The sequence below is a fragment of the Cervus elaphus genome, chromosome 13, assembly GCF_910594005.1.
Source record: "Cervus elaphus chromosome 13, mCerEla1.1, whole genome shotgun sequence".
NCBI classification, from domain to species: Eukaryota; Metazoa; Chordata; class Mammalia; order Artiodactyla; family Cervidae; genus Cervus; species Cervus elaphus.
In genome coordinates, this window is record NC_057827.1 from 69,747,412 (window position 1) to 69,760,421 (window position 13,010).

At 65.1% G+C, this 13,010-nt stretch overlaps 1 protein-coding gene across 2 annotated transcripts; it reads left to right on the forward strand.

Moving 5' to 3' along the window:
* Positions 1-4,629: 4,629 nt before the first annotated feature.
* TRMT61A (tRNA methyltransferase 61A) lies at positions 4,630-11,159 on the forward strand. 2 transcript variants are annotated; one of them, XM_043921776.1, is made up of 4 exons: positions 4,630-4,762; positions 5,324-5,684; positions 7,993-8,259; positions 9,951-11,159. In XM_043921776.1, exons 2-4 carry the CDS (start codon positions 5,354-5,356, stop codon positions 10,208-10,210), a joined length of 858 nt encoding a protein of 285 aa, XP_043777711.1. In that variant the 5' UTR covers positions 4,630-4,762; positions 5,324-5,353; the 3' UTR covers positions 10,211-11,159. The 2 variants fall into 2 exon arrangements, with proteins under 2 accessions (XP_043777711.1, XP_043777712.1); XM_043921777.1 differs by having other exon boundaries at positions 4,691-5,059.
* The last annotated feature ends 1,851 nt before the right edge of the window (positions 11,160-13,010 follow it).

Genomic DNA, 13,010 nt, shown 5'->3' on the forward strand with positions numbered 1-13,010 from the left:
AGAACGCTCGGCCTTGTCTGCACCCCGGCCCCTGCCTTCCCTCCTCCCGCTAGTCCTCGTGGTGGTCGCGGCGACGGGCCAGGCGGGAGCCGTCCCGGGCTTCCACGGCAGGTACCACCACCCACCGCCGCCCACCCCACCCCCGCAACCTTCTCCCTCACAGTCTGAGTTGGCGCCGAGCCGCCGACCTTCTTCAAGGTGCCCGCAGGCATCTCCCCGGCGATCTTGGTGCAGAGCGAAGGCACGCCGGAGGCGCAGTCTGGCTGCGGCCCAGCCCGGCGGCACCCTTGGTGCCGTGACCTTGGGCAGGTCCCCGGGCTTTGGGGTCATTTGAGCCAGAGACTCAGCCCCTCCTGGTTGATGAGCGAATACTGACTGTGGCCCTGCTGGGAAATGCACAGTCTCAGAGCCCCCAGACCCCAGGCCTTGGCCCTCTCTTCCAGGGACAAGTTCATCTCCACACCCCACCCCAAAGGTCGTCCTCAGAGACTCTCCGCAGAGGCTGGAGGAAATGCTCACAAACAATAAGCACATGTGAGACTTAAAAAACAAAAAACTCACTGAAAATCAGAATCGTGCAAGTGAAAGTAATGACTATGCCTTCCACTATCCCCAACACCCCAGACTGGCACCAGCCAGTGTTGGCTATGGGCCGGAATGTGGGGAAACAGGCATTCACAGGCTGCCTGCAACTGTGAAGTGCTACATTAGCTTTGGAAAGTAATTTGGTAGTATTTATTAAAACATAAAATCTTTGTACTCCATGACCCGACAATCCCACTTCTAGGAATCCAGCCTGTAGTCTCATCTCTCTTTGCACACAGGCCAACCCTCTCTAGTAGGAGAAACAAACACAAACAGACCTGTATGTAACCGGCTGCCCATCACCTGGGGACTGGCCGGGGGTAGGGGAGGCATCTCTCCAGTGTGGAATATTATACAGCTATTAAAAAGCATGAATTGGGGACTTCCCTGGTGGTGCAGTGGATAAAAATCCAGCTACCAATGCAGGGGACAGGGATTTGAGCCCTAGTCCAGGAAGGTTCCACCTGCCCAATGGGCAACTAAGTCCGCGCGCCAAAACTACTGAGCCCCAGGAGCGGAGAAGCCACTGCAACAAGAAGCCAGCAGGCCACAGCGCGGACTGGCCTCTGCTCACCGCAACGAGGGAAGGCCTGACCGCAGCAACGAAGACCCAGAGCAGCCAAAAGTGAATCAATAAATATTTTTTTAAAGGGTGAACTGGCACTTTAATGGTTAACATCCATCATCTGGTTGCTTTGTGAACAAAACAAGGAAGGGGGAAAACACTTATCTGTGTGTTTATTCAACAAAATTCCCCCAGAACTGCACAGGACTGCTGGAGGAAGACTGTGAGCTCGGCAGCTGTCAGCAAGCAGCCAAGGGAACAAGATATGGTCAAGAACCGAGAGGAGACGGGTGCCTCCGGCGGGGCTGAGCGGCGATCCGTGTGCTGGGGCCCCTGAGGGCGCCGGAGCACAGAGTGAGCACGTTCCTTTGCCTCTGCCTCTGTGCAAGGCCCGTGGTTACCATGGAGGACTCCTGCCTCTTCCCTTGCTCAATTTGGCATGTTTTGACCTGCTCCCAGTCAGCATTTTTTTTAGACCCGTAAAGCAAAGCAAGGTGAAAAGACAAATGGCTCCGGACTGGCCAGACAGGTGTCCTCTAAGCCTGAAATTCCTGTGTTCCGTGCCCCCTGCTGCCCCTCTCCCTAATTTTAGAAATATCTGCACCTGCCCTCCCCGACTCCCCACCGACAAAGGACTCATGGACTCAAGATTTTGTTTCTAGAAACCAAGTGCTGGCTCTGGAGGCCTACTTGACTTTCAGACCCCAGAGATTGGGGGCGGGGGGCGCTCAGGGCTTCCTTCCTCTTTGTAGCTTCAGCAGCTTCTCAGAAGGTTCCCCCCCCCCACCTTCAGGCCACCAAGGGCCTGACCCACTTGGGGGGACGGGGACAGGGAAGGACCCCATTCCCCTCTCCCTTCACAAGCGAGGTCCTCACTAGAGAAGCGAAGTCCAGAGGCTTGGGGTCTTGCCCAGGGCCTGCCTGGGGCTCCAGCAGTTCTTAGCCTTCTGAGATGCATGTTTTGTCCTAGTTTTGCAGATGAGCAAAGGGAAGATGAGAAGGTGGGTGATGGGGAACCAGGTCCGAGGTCTGGCAATCCCCCTGTGATCCTGCAGTGCCTGGCCCTGTGCTAACCTGCCTGAGGGCCCACCCTGCAGACCCCGAGCTGGCCACGCCTGGGCTGGACTCAGACTGACAACACATGTGGTCAGCAACTGTGACGGGGGAAGAGAGGAGGGGTCTTGGAGGCCTTTAGACCCAAAAGTCAGGGTGAGGCCCCTACCGGGCAGCGGCCACTTGGGAGTCTGGGTGGTCTTGAGCAAGGGGACAAGGAGAGGGGCCCAGGAGGGTACCAGCCTCCACTTCAGTGGAAGAACGCTGCTCCCAGCTAACCGAGCCCTCCCCTGTGGACCCTCCAGTCTCCCCAGGGCCCACAAGGAGCCGGTTTGGCAGCGTCTGGGCAAGCAGCTAGGTGACATCATCCGGCCAGTTTATGGTCCAGGTTTCTCAGAAATCACACTTGGTTACACATTAACCACCTGGCCCTGGAGGGGGTGGGGAGCCTCAAAGGAGTCCCTGGCCTTTCATCCACAGAACACAGCCCTGCTTGGCAGGCACAGAGCGGGGCCGGTGGAGGAGGGCCAGGCCCCAAGCAGGGGCTAGGACTTCCTCCTAATGCCCTGTCCCTGAGTTTCACAGAACCCAAAGGGGAAGTTGGTTGGGGTCAGCAAAGGGGCAGGGGCTGCCTTGTGGCCACAGAGTATGGTGGGGCCGGAGATTGAGCTGGTCAGAGATCAGAGCAGAACGGCCCTCCCCAGAAGGCATCATCGGCCTCCTGCTCTCCTCCAGGGCCCTGTTCCTGCCTGTTCCCACCTTTCTTCCAATCTGCCTTTGGTTTTCTGAAGCCGAGTTTACTGACTTTAAATCCCAATCCCACTTTGGCCACATTAGTTGTGTGATCTTAGGCAAATTACTTGACTTCCCTGAGTCTGTAAAATGGTCCCTCTCTCACAGGATTGTGGGTAAGGTTCAAAGTGATGACACTTAACTGGGCTTACACAGCATCAGTTTTTTTTAGGGGGGGGCACTATATAAACTCTTCCCTGGGCAAAGTACCCACCTGACCTGGCTAATCAGTTGGTGCTTGAGGACTCAGGCTGAGGGCTGGGCAGAGTCAGAGAGAAGACGGACAGCCCTGGGAAGGCTGCCTGGAGGAGAGAGCAATGGAGAAGCTGGCCAACCAGTCCCCCACAGAAAGGCGATGGGAAGTTGGGAACCAGAGGAAACCACTGCCGAGTCACCGAGTCCAAATTTAGGCTCTTAGTGTGCACTCAGCCTCTGAGTAGCTGAGAGGCTGGGGAAGAGGAACCCCCAAGAAGTGGAAAGTTGCTATCTCCCAGGAGAGCAATTAAGAGGTGATTCAGGCGGGTGCAAAGTCACCTGGATGGAACAAAGCTTGGAGAGCTACAGATGGAGTCGAGTTGTCCGGGAGGAGGAGGAGAGGCTGTGATGCAGCCACACAGGCGGCTGGTGGTCAGAGCACTGGCCCCGCAGGGACAGGAACCCACAGAGAATGGGAGGTCACCAAAGGCCCCCACCTTCCTCCCCTGGGGTTCCAAGACGCAGGCCCAGTCAGGAAAGGGGCATGGAGGAGCTAAGGCTAGGCACCTGGGTCTCCATCATGGACTCTGCGGTCCGCAGACACCCTCGCTAGGCCCGGCCCCAGAGGAGGGAACAGTTCAGCGCCCTACAAGTTGACAGGGCTCTAGGAAGGGGCTGGTTCCGCAGGGCCTGGCCACTCCCAGTTGTCCAGGATGGAGCAGCCTGGGCCTGGGAAGCGTGGCCAAAGGTCAGGCTAGCTGGCCCTGAGTTGGGGCTCAGGCCCCAGCCTGGCTGGGTGGGCTGGGGTCTCCATCAGATAAGGCCTGGCCCACGGGGACATGCGCACTGGAGGAAGACGATCCCTGTCCCCGTGCTCCTCCCCCGCGCACACTGTCCGCCCAGCCCAGAGCCTGGCTCTGATTCAGCCCCGCTGAGACACAATGGGGCTGCAGCTTCCCTGTTTCTGCGGGGCCCTCCAGATGGCCCTCCCCCGCTCGGGCCGCTCTTCCTGTCCTCACTGACCCGGCCCCAAGAGAAGCCCCGTGCGTCCAGTGCTCAGCGCACCCTGGGTTCCAGGAGAGGACGCAGGGCTCCCTCCGTCCTGGAAGCGGCTTCCGCACTCCGGAGAAAGTGCCCGTTTCAGGAGCGGCCAGGCCTGGGTCTAAGGCCGCTTCTGGCCACCGTGCCCTGCTGCTCAGGCTGCCTCCCGCCACAGTCTTGTGGGACCACCCGCTCCTCTGCAGCTCCATTTTCTGGAGTTTCACCAGTCACGCCCGCGCCCACAGAGGAGACCGCGGCAGCTTGGGGGCGGGCTACCCGGGCTCTCGGTGGTCCTGGGCGCGAGGAGGTAGCACCGGGACAAGCCGACCGAGAGCGCGCCACGGACGCGGGGAGGGGCAGTGCGTACCCCCGAGACACCGCCCTCTCTCCCGGGAGCCCCCGCGCGCGTCAGGGGGCGTTGCGCCGTGACGTCATCGGCGGGCGCCGCGCCCCAGCCGGCGGAAGTGCTGCCGCGGCGACGCGAAGCCACGTGCGGCGCCTCCAGGAGTTGGAGGGCGACGAGCGTCGCCGGTGAGGCTCGGCCGGGCCACGGTGGCAGAGCGCGGGTAGTGTAGGGGGCGTCTCCCAGGCGGGCCCTGCACGTCCCGGCAGCCCCACGTGGCCGCGCCCAGCCCTGTTGCCGGCCTGGCCTGAGCCGCCGCCCGCGGCCTCTACGCAGGCCAGGCCGTTGTTCCTGTTTACTGCCCGCTGCACGGCCCCGGCCTTCGCTTGGGGAACCTGTGCATTTGCATCGCCCCGTCATCCGTCTGCCCAGGAGCCCGCCACGGGGGAGAGTGAAGAGAGAGGGGAGTTCTGCCTGGCCTGGAGGTGACCTCACGGGCCCCCCTCTGCGTGGTCCCTCTCTCGTCTCACAGCTAGAGAACGGGAGCCAAGCTCCCGGAGAAGGATGCCGAGGGAGAGGGTCAGGCCCTTACTTTGTGGGAATCCTGGGACCCGGCCTCAGTCTCTCCGTCTGAGGTTTGGGCTGATGGCTCCCGTCTTAGGACCAGACCAAGAAGGGCTTTCTCCCTGGATGCCAGGCGCACATTCCCGCCTCCTGGCCCCTTACACGTTCATGCCCACACTTCCCAGGTCCCCGGCACCTGCCGGACCAACAGCACCATGAGCTTCGTGGCCTACGAGGAGCTGATCAAAGAGGGTGACACAGCCATCCTGTCCCTGGGCCATGGCGCGATGGTGGCCGTACGGGTGCAGCGTGGGGCCCAGACCCAGACCCGGCACGGTGTCCTGCGCCACTCAGTAGACCTCATCGGCCGCCCCTTCGGCTCCAAGGTGACCTGCGGCAGAGGCGGCTGGGTGTATGTGCTGCACCCCACGCCGGAGCTCTGGACACTGAACCTCCCACACCGCACCCAGATCCTCTACTCCACCGACATCGCCCTGCTCACCATGATGCTGGAGCTTCGGCCTGGCTCCGTGGTCTGTGAATCCGGTGAGTTCTGCAGGATGCCTTGGTTCGTGAAGGCGGAGGTCAGACCCAGTGTCCAGGCAGCCTCAGCCTGCCCTTCCAGAGCAGAGGCACACTCACCATCTGTTTCTACAGGGTCTTTCTAGGGGGCTGACTGCAGCGAGGGGGGAAAGACACAGGGAAGCTGGTTAGGAGACTGGTGCTGTCCTCCAGTGAGACTTAGTGGGATCTGACTGAGGACAGCCCGCAGGAGGAGCCGGCGCCCAGGGGGAAGCCTGCCTGTGTGAGGTGGGGAGGGGGTGGTGAGCGCTGCTCGGCGCTGACCAAGGTGCTGACAAAAGGGTAGGGGTGCCTGGCCTAGCAGTCCCTCACTGCTGCGAATGGCAGCCCCAGGCCCAGGGCTGAGGATCGCCTCTTTCTGGAGGGAGGCCAGGGCTGCTCCAGGGTGCTCACTGGGGGGGAAGAGCCTGCCTGTGCTCATCCCAGGCCAGCGCCTTCATCACTGAGGCCAGGCCTGGGGTGCAGATGGAAGTACCTGAAGCCAGATATTCCCAGACTCTGCGTATGTGCATGCACACACACACACTCACGCACACACACACACACATGTGCTGTGGACTGAAGCTTACAGCCTGGCCAAGAGCAGCCAGGCCCAGATGTGCCTGGATTTCCAGAATGTTCTGCACACCCTGGGCCCCTGTGCTCCGGGCTCATGAAGAGTTCCCAGCAGCACTGCTGCCAGCTTTTGGAGGCTTCAGCCGTCTCCTCCATCTTTGGGCCTTGGTTTCTCCGTGCGGATGACTGGATGGTTGCCTTTGCCCAGGCGATCACTTTGAAATGGGGAGAGTCAGATGCAGAACCTCAGCGGAGAGCGGGTTCAGAGAGTGGGTGGGGGCTGGGCAGGGGCCAGCCGCTCCGCACCAGGGGAGCTGGGGGTGGACAGGATTCAGGGCCAGCTCGTCCCCTGCTGCCCGCCCCCGGGCATCTACAGCCAGGGCCTGGCTCCACTCAGCTGAAAAGCGCGGTCAGCAAGCGGGCTTCCGGGCTCCTCTGAGGTACCAGCTCCCCTTGTGGGAACCGTGGGTAGAGCCGCGACAGGTCAGGCTGGGTTTCTGCTTCTTGAAGGGGACAGGCAGTGGGCCCAGCGTGACCATCTCGGTGTGACTGCGGACTGGGGGCTGCGCATTTCCCTCCGGCTGGGTGGTCAGGGAGGACCTGAGGAGGGAGCAGTGAGGGACACGATGGGGAGCCGTGAAGAGCCACGGGGGAGGGTCACCCCAGAGGAGAGCCTCGCAGAGACCCTGCGTGCGGGGCCGTCGAGGAGGCCAGTGTGGCCGGGGCGGGGACGAGGTCAGGGAGGAAGCGCTCGCCGCCAGGGGGGTCACTAGGAGTCCGACTCTGCTGTGGAACAGAGGGCCGGTCTGACTGAGGCTGCAGGGAACCCGCGGCTATGGAGGCAGGCCTGAGGGCAGCGCTCGGGGGCTGTAACAGGGAGGGAGGGGGCCCAGGTGGGCGCTGCGGGCAGCTGGGGAGAAGCACCTCCTGGAGAGATGGGGGAGGAGGTGCCGGCGGGGGCGGGGGCGGCTCCAAGGCGTCTGGCTGGGCAGTCACCGCCCTGTCACTGGGAACAGAGGCTTGGCAGGGAGTGGACTGGGGCTGGATCGCTCCAGCTCTGCACTTGTAAATGCCGGGTTCTGTTTGCGGTCGCGGGGGAGGTGGTCAGTGTGCAGTGGACACAGAGTATCTCCATCACGCTTGGCACCTGGAGCCGTGAGGGGTGGGGAGGTCGTGGAGGGTGACAGGGCCCCGGCGCCGCAGGACAGGATGGCAAGCAGAGGGGCAGCCTGAGGCTGGAAGAAATCAGGGGCGACGACGGGGGCGCACGCTGGTCGCCGAGTCAGGGTGAGGGCAGAGCTGCCCCGTGTGGCAGGCGCGGACTGGGGGTAGGAAGATGGACTGACCTGCATCCCTTGGGCCCAGCCACCGCATGGGACGGGGCAAGCCTCTTGGTCCACTCTGCCCAGACCCTGCACGGCCCTGGGGCAGTCTGGCCCCTCTGAGGACCCCTGTTGGGACCCCGGTCTGGGCATCAGGGTTTGCTCCAGAGCTGGGGTGGGCAGGACTGCCCCCCGCCCAGCAGGACCCCCACCAGATCAATAGGCAGGCGGCTCCCCTGCGCCCACCTGGGACAGCCCGTGTCCCAGAACCCCACAGGGAGCCCCGGACTGGTGCCTGCTGGTAACAGGGGCTCAGCCGACCTCATGGACCCCAGTGGGTCTCCCCAGGGTGAGGGTAGACTCATTTCCCGCCTGACTCCCGTCCCCCCGGCCAGGCACCGGCAGCGGCTCCGTGTCCCACGCCATCATCCGCACCATCGCACCCACGGGCCACCTGCACACGGTGGAGTTCCACCAACAGCGGGCAGAGAAGGCGCGGGAGGAGTTCCAGGAGCACCGCGTGGGCCGCTGGGTGACCGTGCGGAACCAGGACGTGTGCCGCAGTGGATTCGGCGTGAGCCACGTGGCGGACGCCGTCTTCCTGGACATCCCCTCGCCTTGGGAGGCCGTGGGGCATGCCTGGGACGCCCTCAAGGTCGAAGGTGAGCTGGGCTTCTGGGAACAGGGGGGTCAGAGGGTCGGGGTGGGTCAGAGTAGCCCAGGGAGGTTCGGGGGTGGTTGGAGAAGTCAGGGTTGGGGAGCGCAGGGCTCAGCTGGGCCCCTGCCCCTTGGCTTGGCCAGCTCCCACCCCAAGGTGGGCGATGTCTGAGGTCCCTGGGGAGTATCCCGGCAGCCCTGCGTGACTGAGAGGCGGGGCATGCCGGAGGTCAGAGGTCAGCCCCTGACCCCAGCCAGTCCCTCCAGAGTCTCCCCTCCCCACCAGCCACAAGCCGGGCAAATGCGTCCCTTTTAGGGAAGATGTTGGGTGCAGAGGCGGGGAGGGTGGCTCTGAGCCAGGAGGCGCTGGCGAGGCCCTGGGTTTTTCCCTTTTCTGGAGAAGTTGCTGGCTCCAGCAGCCAGGCCTCTGCCTCCTCCCCGCTGAGCAAAGCAGCGGGAGGGGGACGCCCAGCGCCCCGGGGACAGCCCGCCCCTATGAACGTGGATGCCTGGCCAGTGGGTCCCCTGCCCACTGGCCTGGGACTGCCATGTCCCCGGTCTGTGCCAGGGTGGCCAGGGAGCACCAGCTCCCCCGCCCCCGCCCCTTCCGCTAGGCCCCCGACGCCCGCAAGTCCCTCCTGCCCGGGGACCCCAGCGGGCCCAGGCCCGGATCCCCCGAGGCCAGAGCCGGGCGCATGGCCTGGGCTGAGCGCAGGCGGCCCCTGGGCCGGGAGCCCTGTGTGTGTTGTCCTGTCCCCTCCGCCCCACTGAGCCCTGCTCTCTGCGTCTGCTTGTTCTGGCCCAGAGGCTCCCGGCTCCCTCGTGGTCTGGCGGTTCTCCAGGGCTCGCCTGCCCGCGTGAGCCCGGCGCCGGCTTGGTGCGGCCCTGGGGCCCGGCCCTGCCCCGCGGGGCCGCCTGGGCTGTGCGCACGAGGGCAGGCTCCCCGCGGCGACCCTGTGCCCTCCAGCTTGACCTCGATCCTGCCTCCAAGCGCAGGCCTCCCTGGCGGGGCTGAGGTGACCAGGCCTCAGGGACCTTTGTGGGCTGTCCCAGGCCACCTCGCCTCCCAGCCTGGCCTCCCCGCCCCCGCCCTGCAGGTCCCGGGCTGGCTGGGGAGGGAGGCGGCAGGCAGGAAGGGGCTCCCGCCCTGCCCGTCATCCTTGGGCCTGGGGCTGGTTCCGTAGGCGCCTCCAGTTGCAGGAGCCGCGACAGCCTCTCATTTTCTGCGACAGCAGCCCCTGCCCCGGGCGCTCGTTGAGGCTGGAGCTGTTCTGGGCTCAGCGCTCCAGCAGCTGCCATGCGGAGACTCCGCCCTGGCCCCAGCCCTTGGCCGCCGGTGGGGATCGGGGTGGTCGTGCCCGCGGGGGCCCAGGGGTGAGGCAGTGGGCTTGGTGCAGGCGGCCCCATCCATGTGGGCCCTGCCGGCTCCTCCGCTGAGGCCTCAGCTACTGGTGGCCGGAGGGCTTGGCCGTCCTCGGAGCCCAGAGCACCTCTCATAGCAGGGTCTCTCCCAGCACCCACTCCTGAAGGCGCCGGGCTGCATTGCCTCTGCGCGGAGGTCCCGGCCATGGACCCCTGGGCAGAGGGACGGCCGGCGGGCAGGGGTGTGGGCAGAGCTGGGGGGGTGGGCTCTGGGGTGGCCGGAGGCGGGGCTCGGGGCGGCCCTCTGACCCGGCATCTTGCCCCACCCCCACAGGTGGGCGCTTCTGCTCCTTCTCGCCCTGCATCGAGCAGGTTCAGCGCACGTGCCAGGCGCTGGCGGCCTGCGGCTTCTCGGAGCTGAGCACCCTGGAGGTGCTGCCCCAGGTCTACAACGTGCGCACCATCAGCCTGCCGGCGCCCGACCTGGGGGCCAGCCCCGGCCCCGACGCCGGCCCCTTCCGCAGCGGCACGCCCATGAAGGAGACCGTGGGCCACACCGGCTACCTGACCTTTGCCACCAAGACTCCGGGCTAGGGTTAGGGCTAGGGTTAGGGTTAGGGCTAGGGCTAGGGAGCCGCCCCCCGGGAGCTCCGGGGAGCTGGAGGTGAAACCGGGCCAGAGACTGCCTTGTATGGTCAGCGGCTGCCTGCTGGGCCGGTGTTTAGAAATGGACTTGGAGCGGGGAGGGTGGAGCAACGGGGCCTCCCTGACAGCTGGCAGGGTGGCGGGTGGGGGGGCTGCCGCCGTGGAGCAGCATCACGGCCCTGGGGGAAGCGCTCCCACCCGCGGCCCCCTGAAGTCAGTGTGCCCGCTCTGCCGTCTCGTGGCCTCGCGGTCTTCATTGCCGCGGGCTCCTCCGGGTGGGCATGTGGCCGGCGCGGGTTTGACCCTCTTGGGTGACCCCAAACAGGTAGGGCGGAGGAGGAGGCCCAGGGATGTAGGCCTTGCGCCCAGGACCCCCACCGCCTGGCTGCCAGCAGAGCTGTGGCCCTGCCGCCTAGCCTCAGGCCCGACCCCCGACCGGGCACTGTGCGAGCCATGTGCCCAGGTTCCCTCCTGGCAGGCCCCACCCACCACCTGGCTTTTCCACCCAGTAAGCACCTGCTCCGCAGCCCGGCCCGGCCAGAGCCCGTGTGCGAATCCGTGAGAAGACAGTGTCACTCTGCGGAGAGCAGAACGGACGCGGGCTGCCTCCTGGCGGCCGGCGGTGCTAGAGCTGGTCCGCGTGCCTGCCCGGAGGGGCCCTGGGGTCCTGGACTGAGCGCTGCCCCGCCCTGCCCGGCCTCCAGCTCTGTGTGGCGCCCCCCCCCCCCCCGCCCCAACCCTGTTTCACAAAAGGTCTGGGTGCCTGCCCTGGTTTCAGCCAGCCGGCAGGAGCCTCAGTGACCCCGTGTTGGCACAAGAGCCCCAGGGGCCCGTGCTGGCCTGGGACTGCTGCCCGACCACGCCCGGCGGAGAAATAAACGCTGTTGCCCCCACCGCAGTGACTGGTCCCCTGGTGCCTCGAGGCCCGGCCTCCGCTCCCCACACCAGCATCCAGCTGGACCTCGCCACACGGCACCCGGCCCCTGCTCCTTCCTCTCCCAGGGCCGCTGCCACGGGGCTGTGGACTCCAGGACAATGGCCTGGGACGTGGTGGACAAAGGGGTGAGTGTGTGGCCGCCCCCACCCCCACCCGGCTGCAGAAAGGGCCACTTGTTCCGGGAGTGGGGGTGAGGGGAAGGAGAGCGTTCCTGGCTCTGTGTGTGTGTGTGTGCATCCGTCCATCCATGTCCGTGTCCGGCTGGGCCCAACCTCCCAGGCCTGCTGTTCTGGCCCTAGGCCACCACCCAGGTTTTGGGGGTCCTTGGAGTTGTGCCAAATGAGGTGAACCTCCAAGAGGACCAGTCTCCTGGCAGCAGCATCACGGGGGGGTGGGGGGGGTATCTTCTGTCTCCTAGGAAGACCTGTGTCCCCTGTGAGACCCTAGGGTCCTCCAAACCCCTTGACCTGCTCCAGGGGTCATATCCCCCTTCAAGGACCTGTGCTGACCTCTGACTCCACGCCTAGTGTGGGGACAGAGGAAGGGCCTGGGCTCTCCTCGGCCTTCAGGAAAGGCCTGGGGGGCATCTGTGTAGGGGGACAGGCCTGGCACTGCCCGCTTCCCGAGGGGCTTAGGCCGGCGGCCAAGACCGCTGCCTGGGGTGAGGCTCTGGGGCCTGCACTGGGGGCCCTGTGAGCCGGAAGGGAAGCCAGCCCAGGATGGATGACGGGCAGAGGGCCACCAGGTTCAGGGTCAGGATTCCTGGCCCCCTGTCCACGCATGTGGTTTTACTTGGCACGGAGCCACTTTTTTAAGGGTGGATGGTCCTCCAGCCCCTCGACTGGGCCCACACTGAGCCCCCAGAACTCCGCCGTACCTCAATCCCATCCAGGGACTTTAGCCTGGAGCCCCATCTGGCCCTGAGCCAGCAGTGAGCTCCCGCGCATCCTTCAAAGCCCATCAAGCGTCCCGGTGCCTCTCACCCCTCGCCCCCAGGTAGTCTCACTCAACCCTTTCCTGCTCCCCGGCAGCCCACACTAGTGATCTCCCCTGTAGGGGTGTCCCTGGCCAGGAGCCCCTGCAGACAGATCGGGCAGAAGCTAGGTGGTTCCCTTAAATCCTTCAAACGGGGAGTGTGCCACCCAGGGCCCCTGGTGAGCGAGTGACCGATGAGCAGGTCACTTGGTCATCCCCTCGAGGCAGCAGCTTGGGGCTGGTCACAGGACAAGGATTCACCGGGAAAGTCCCATCCAGCCCCAGACACGCACCTCTGGCCTTCAGTTTTTCCTCGGGAAGTCTTGCACCCACATGGCCCTGGCCCGAGGGGTGTGACGCATCACCCTGCCACCCACCCCCACCCCAGCCCCCAGCTCCTGGGCTCAAGCCCCGGAGACAGCTGGCCTGGCTGTGAGACTCACCTGTCTGGAGGGCCCCAGGTGGGATCAGAGCCCATGTCTGTGGGGGCCGCCTCCAGCCAGCTCCCCTGGAAGCCCTCCAGGCCCGCCCCCCTCAGCTCCAGGGTGAGCTGCCCCCTGTGCCCCCCTCACCCCGTCACCTGCCTCAGAGGGGCTCTGTGCCCAACCGGGGGCGATGCGGGTCGGGGCCCCTGGAGGCTGTACCCGCCTCGCAGGGTGTGGTCAGGGCAGGGGTGGGATTCCCATCCCTGTCCCCGCGCCTCTGCTGTGTGCTGCCCCCTCCCCATCCCCTTCTCTCTGCCTCCATGGCCTCTGTTCTCCCAGGAATGTATGGCTCTCGGGCCTCTAGCCTATGTGGGAGACAGGTGGGCTGCTTGGGACCCTGGCCCGGGATTGG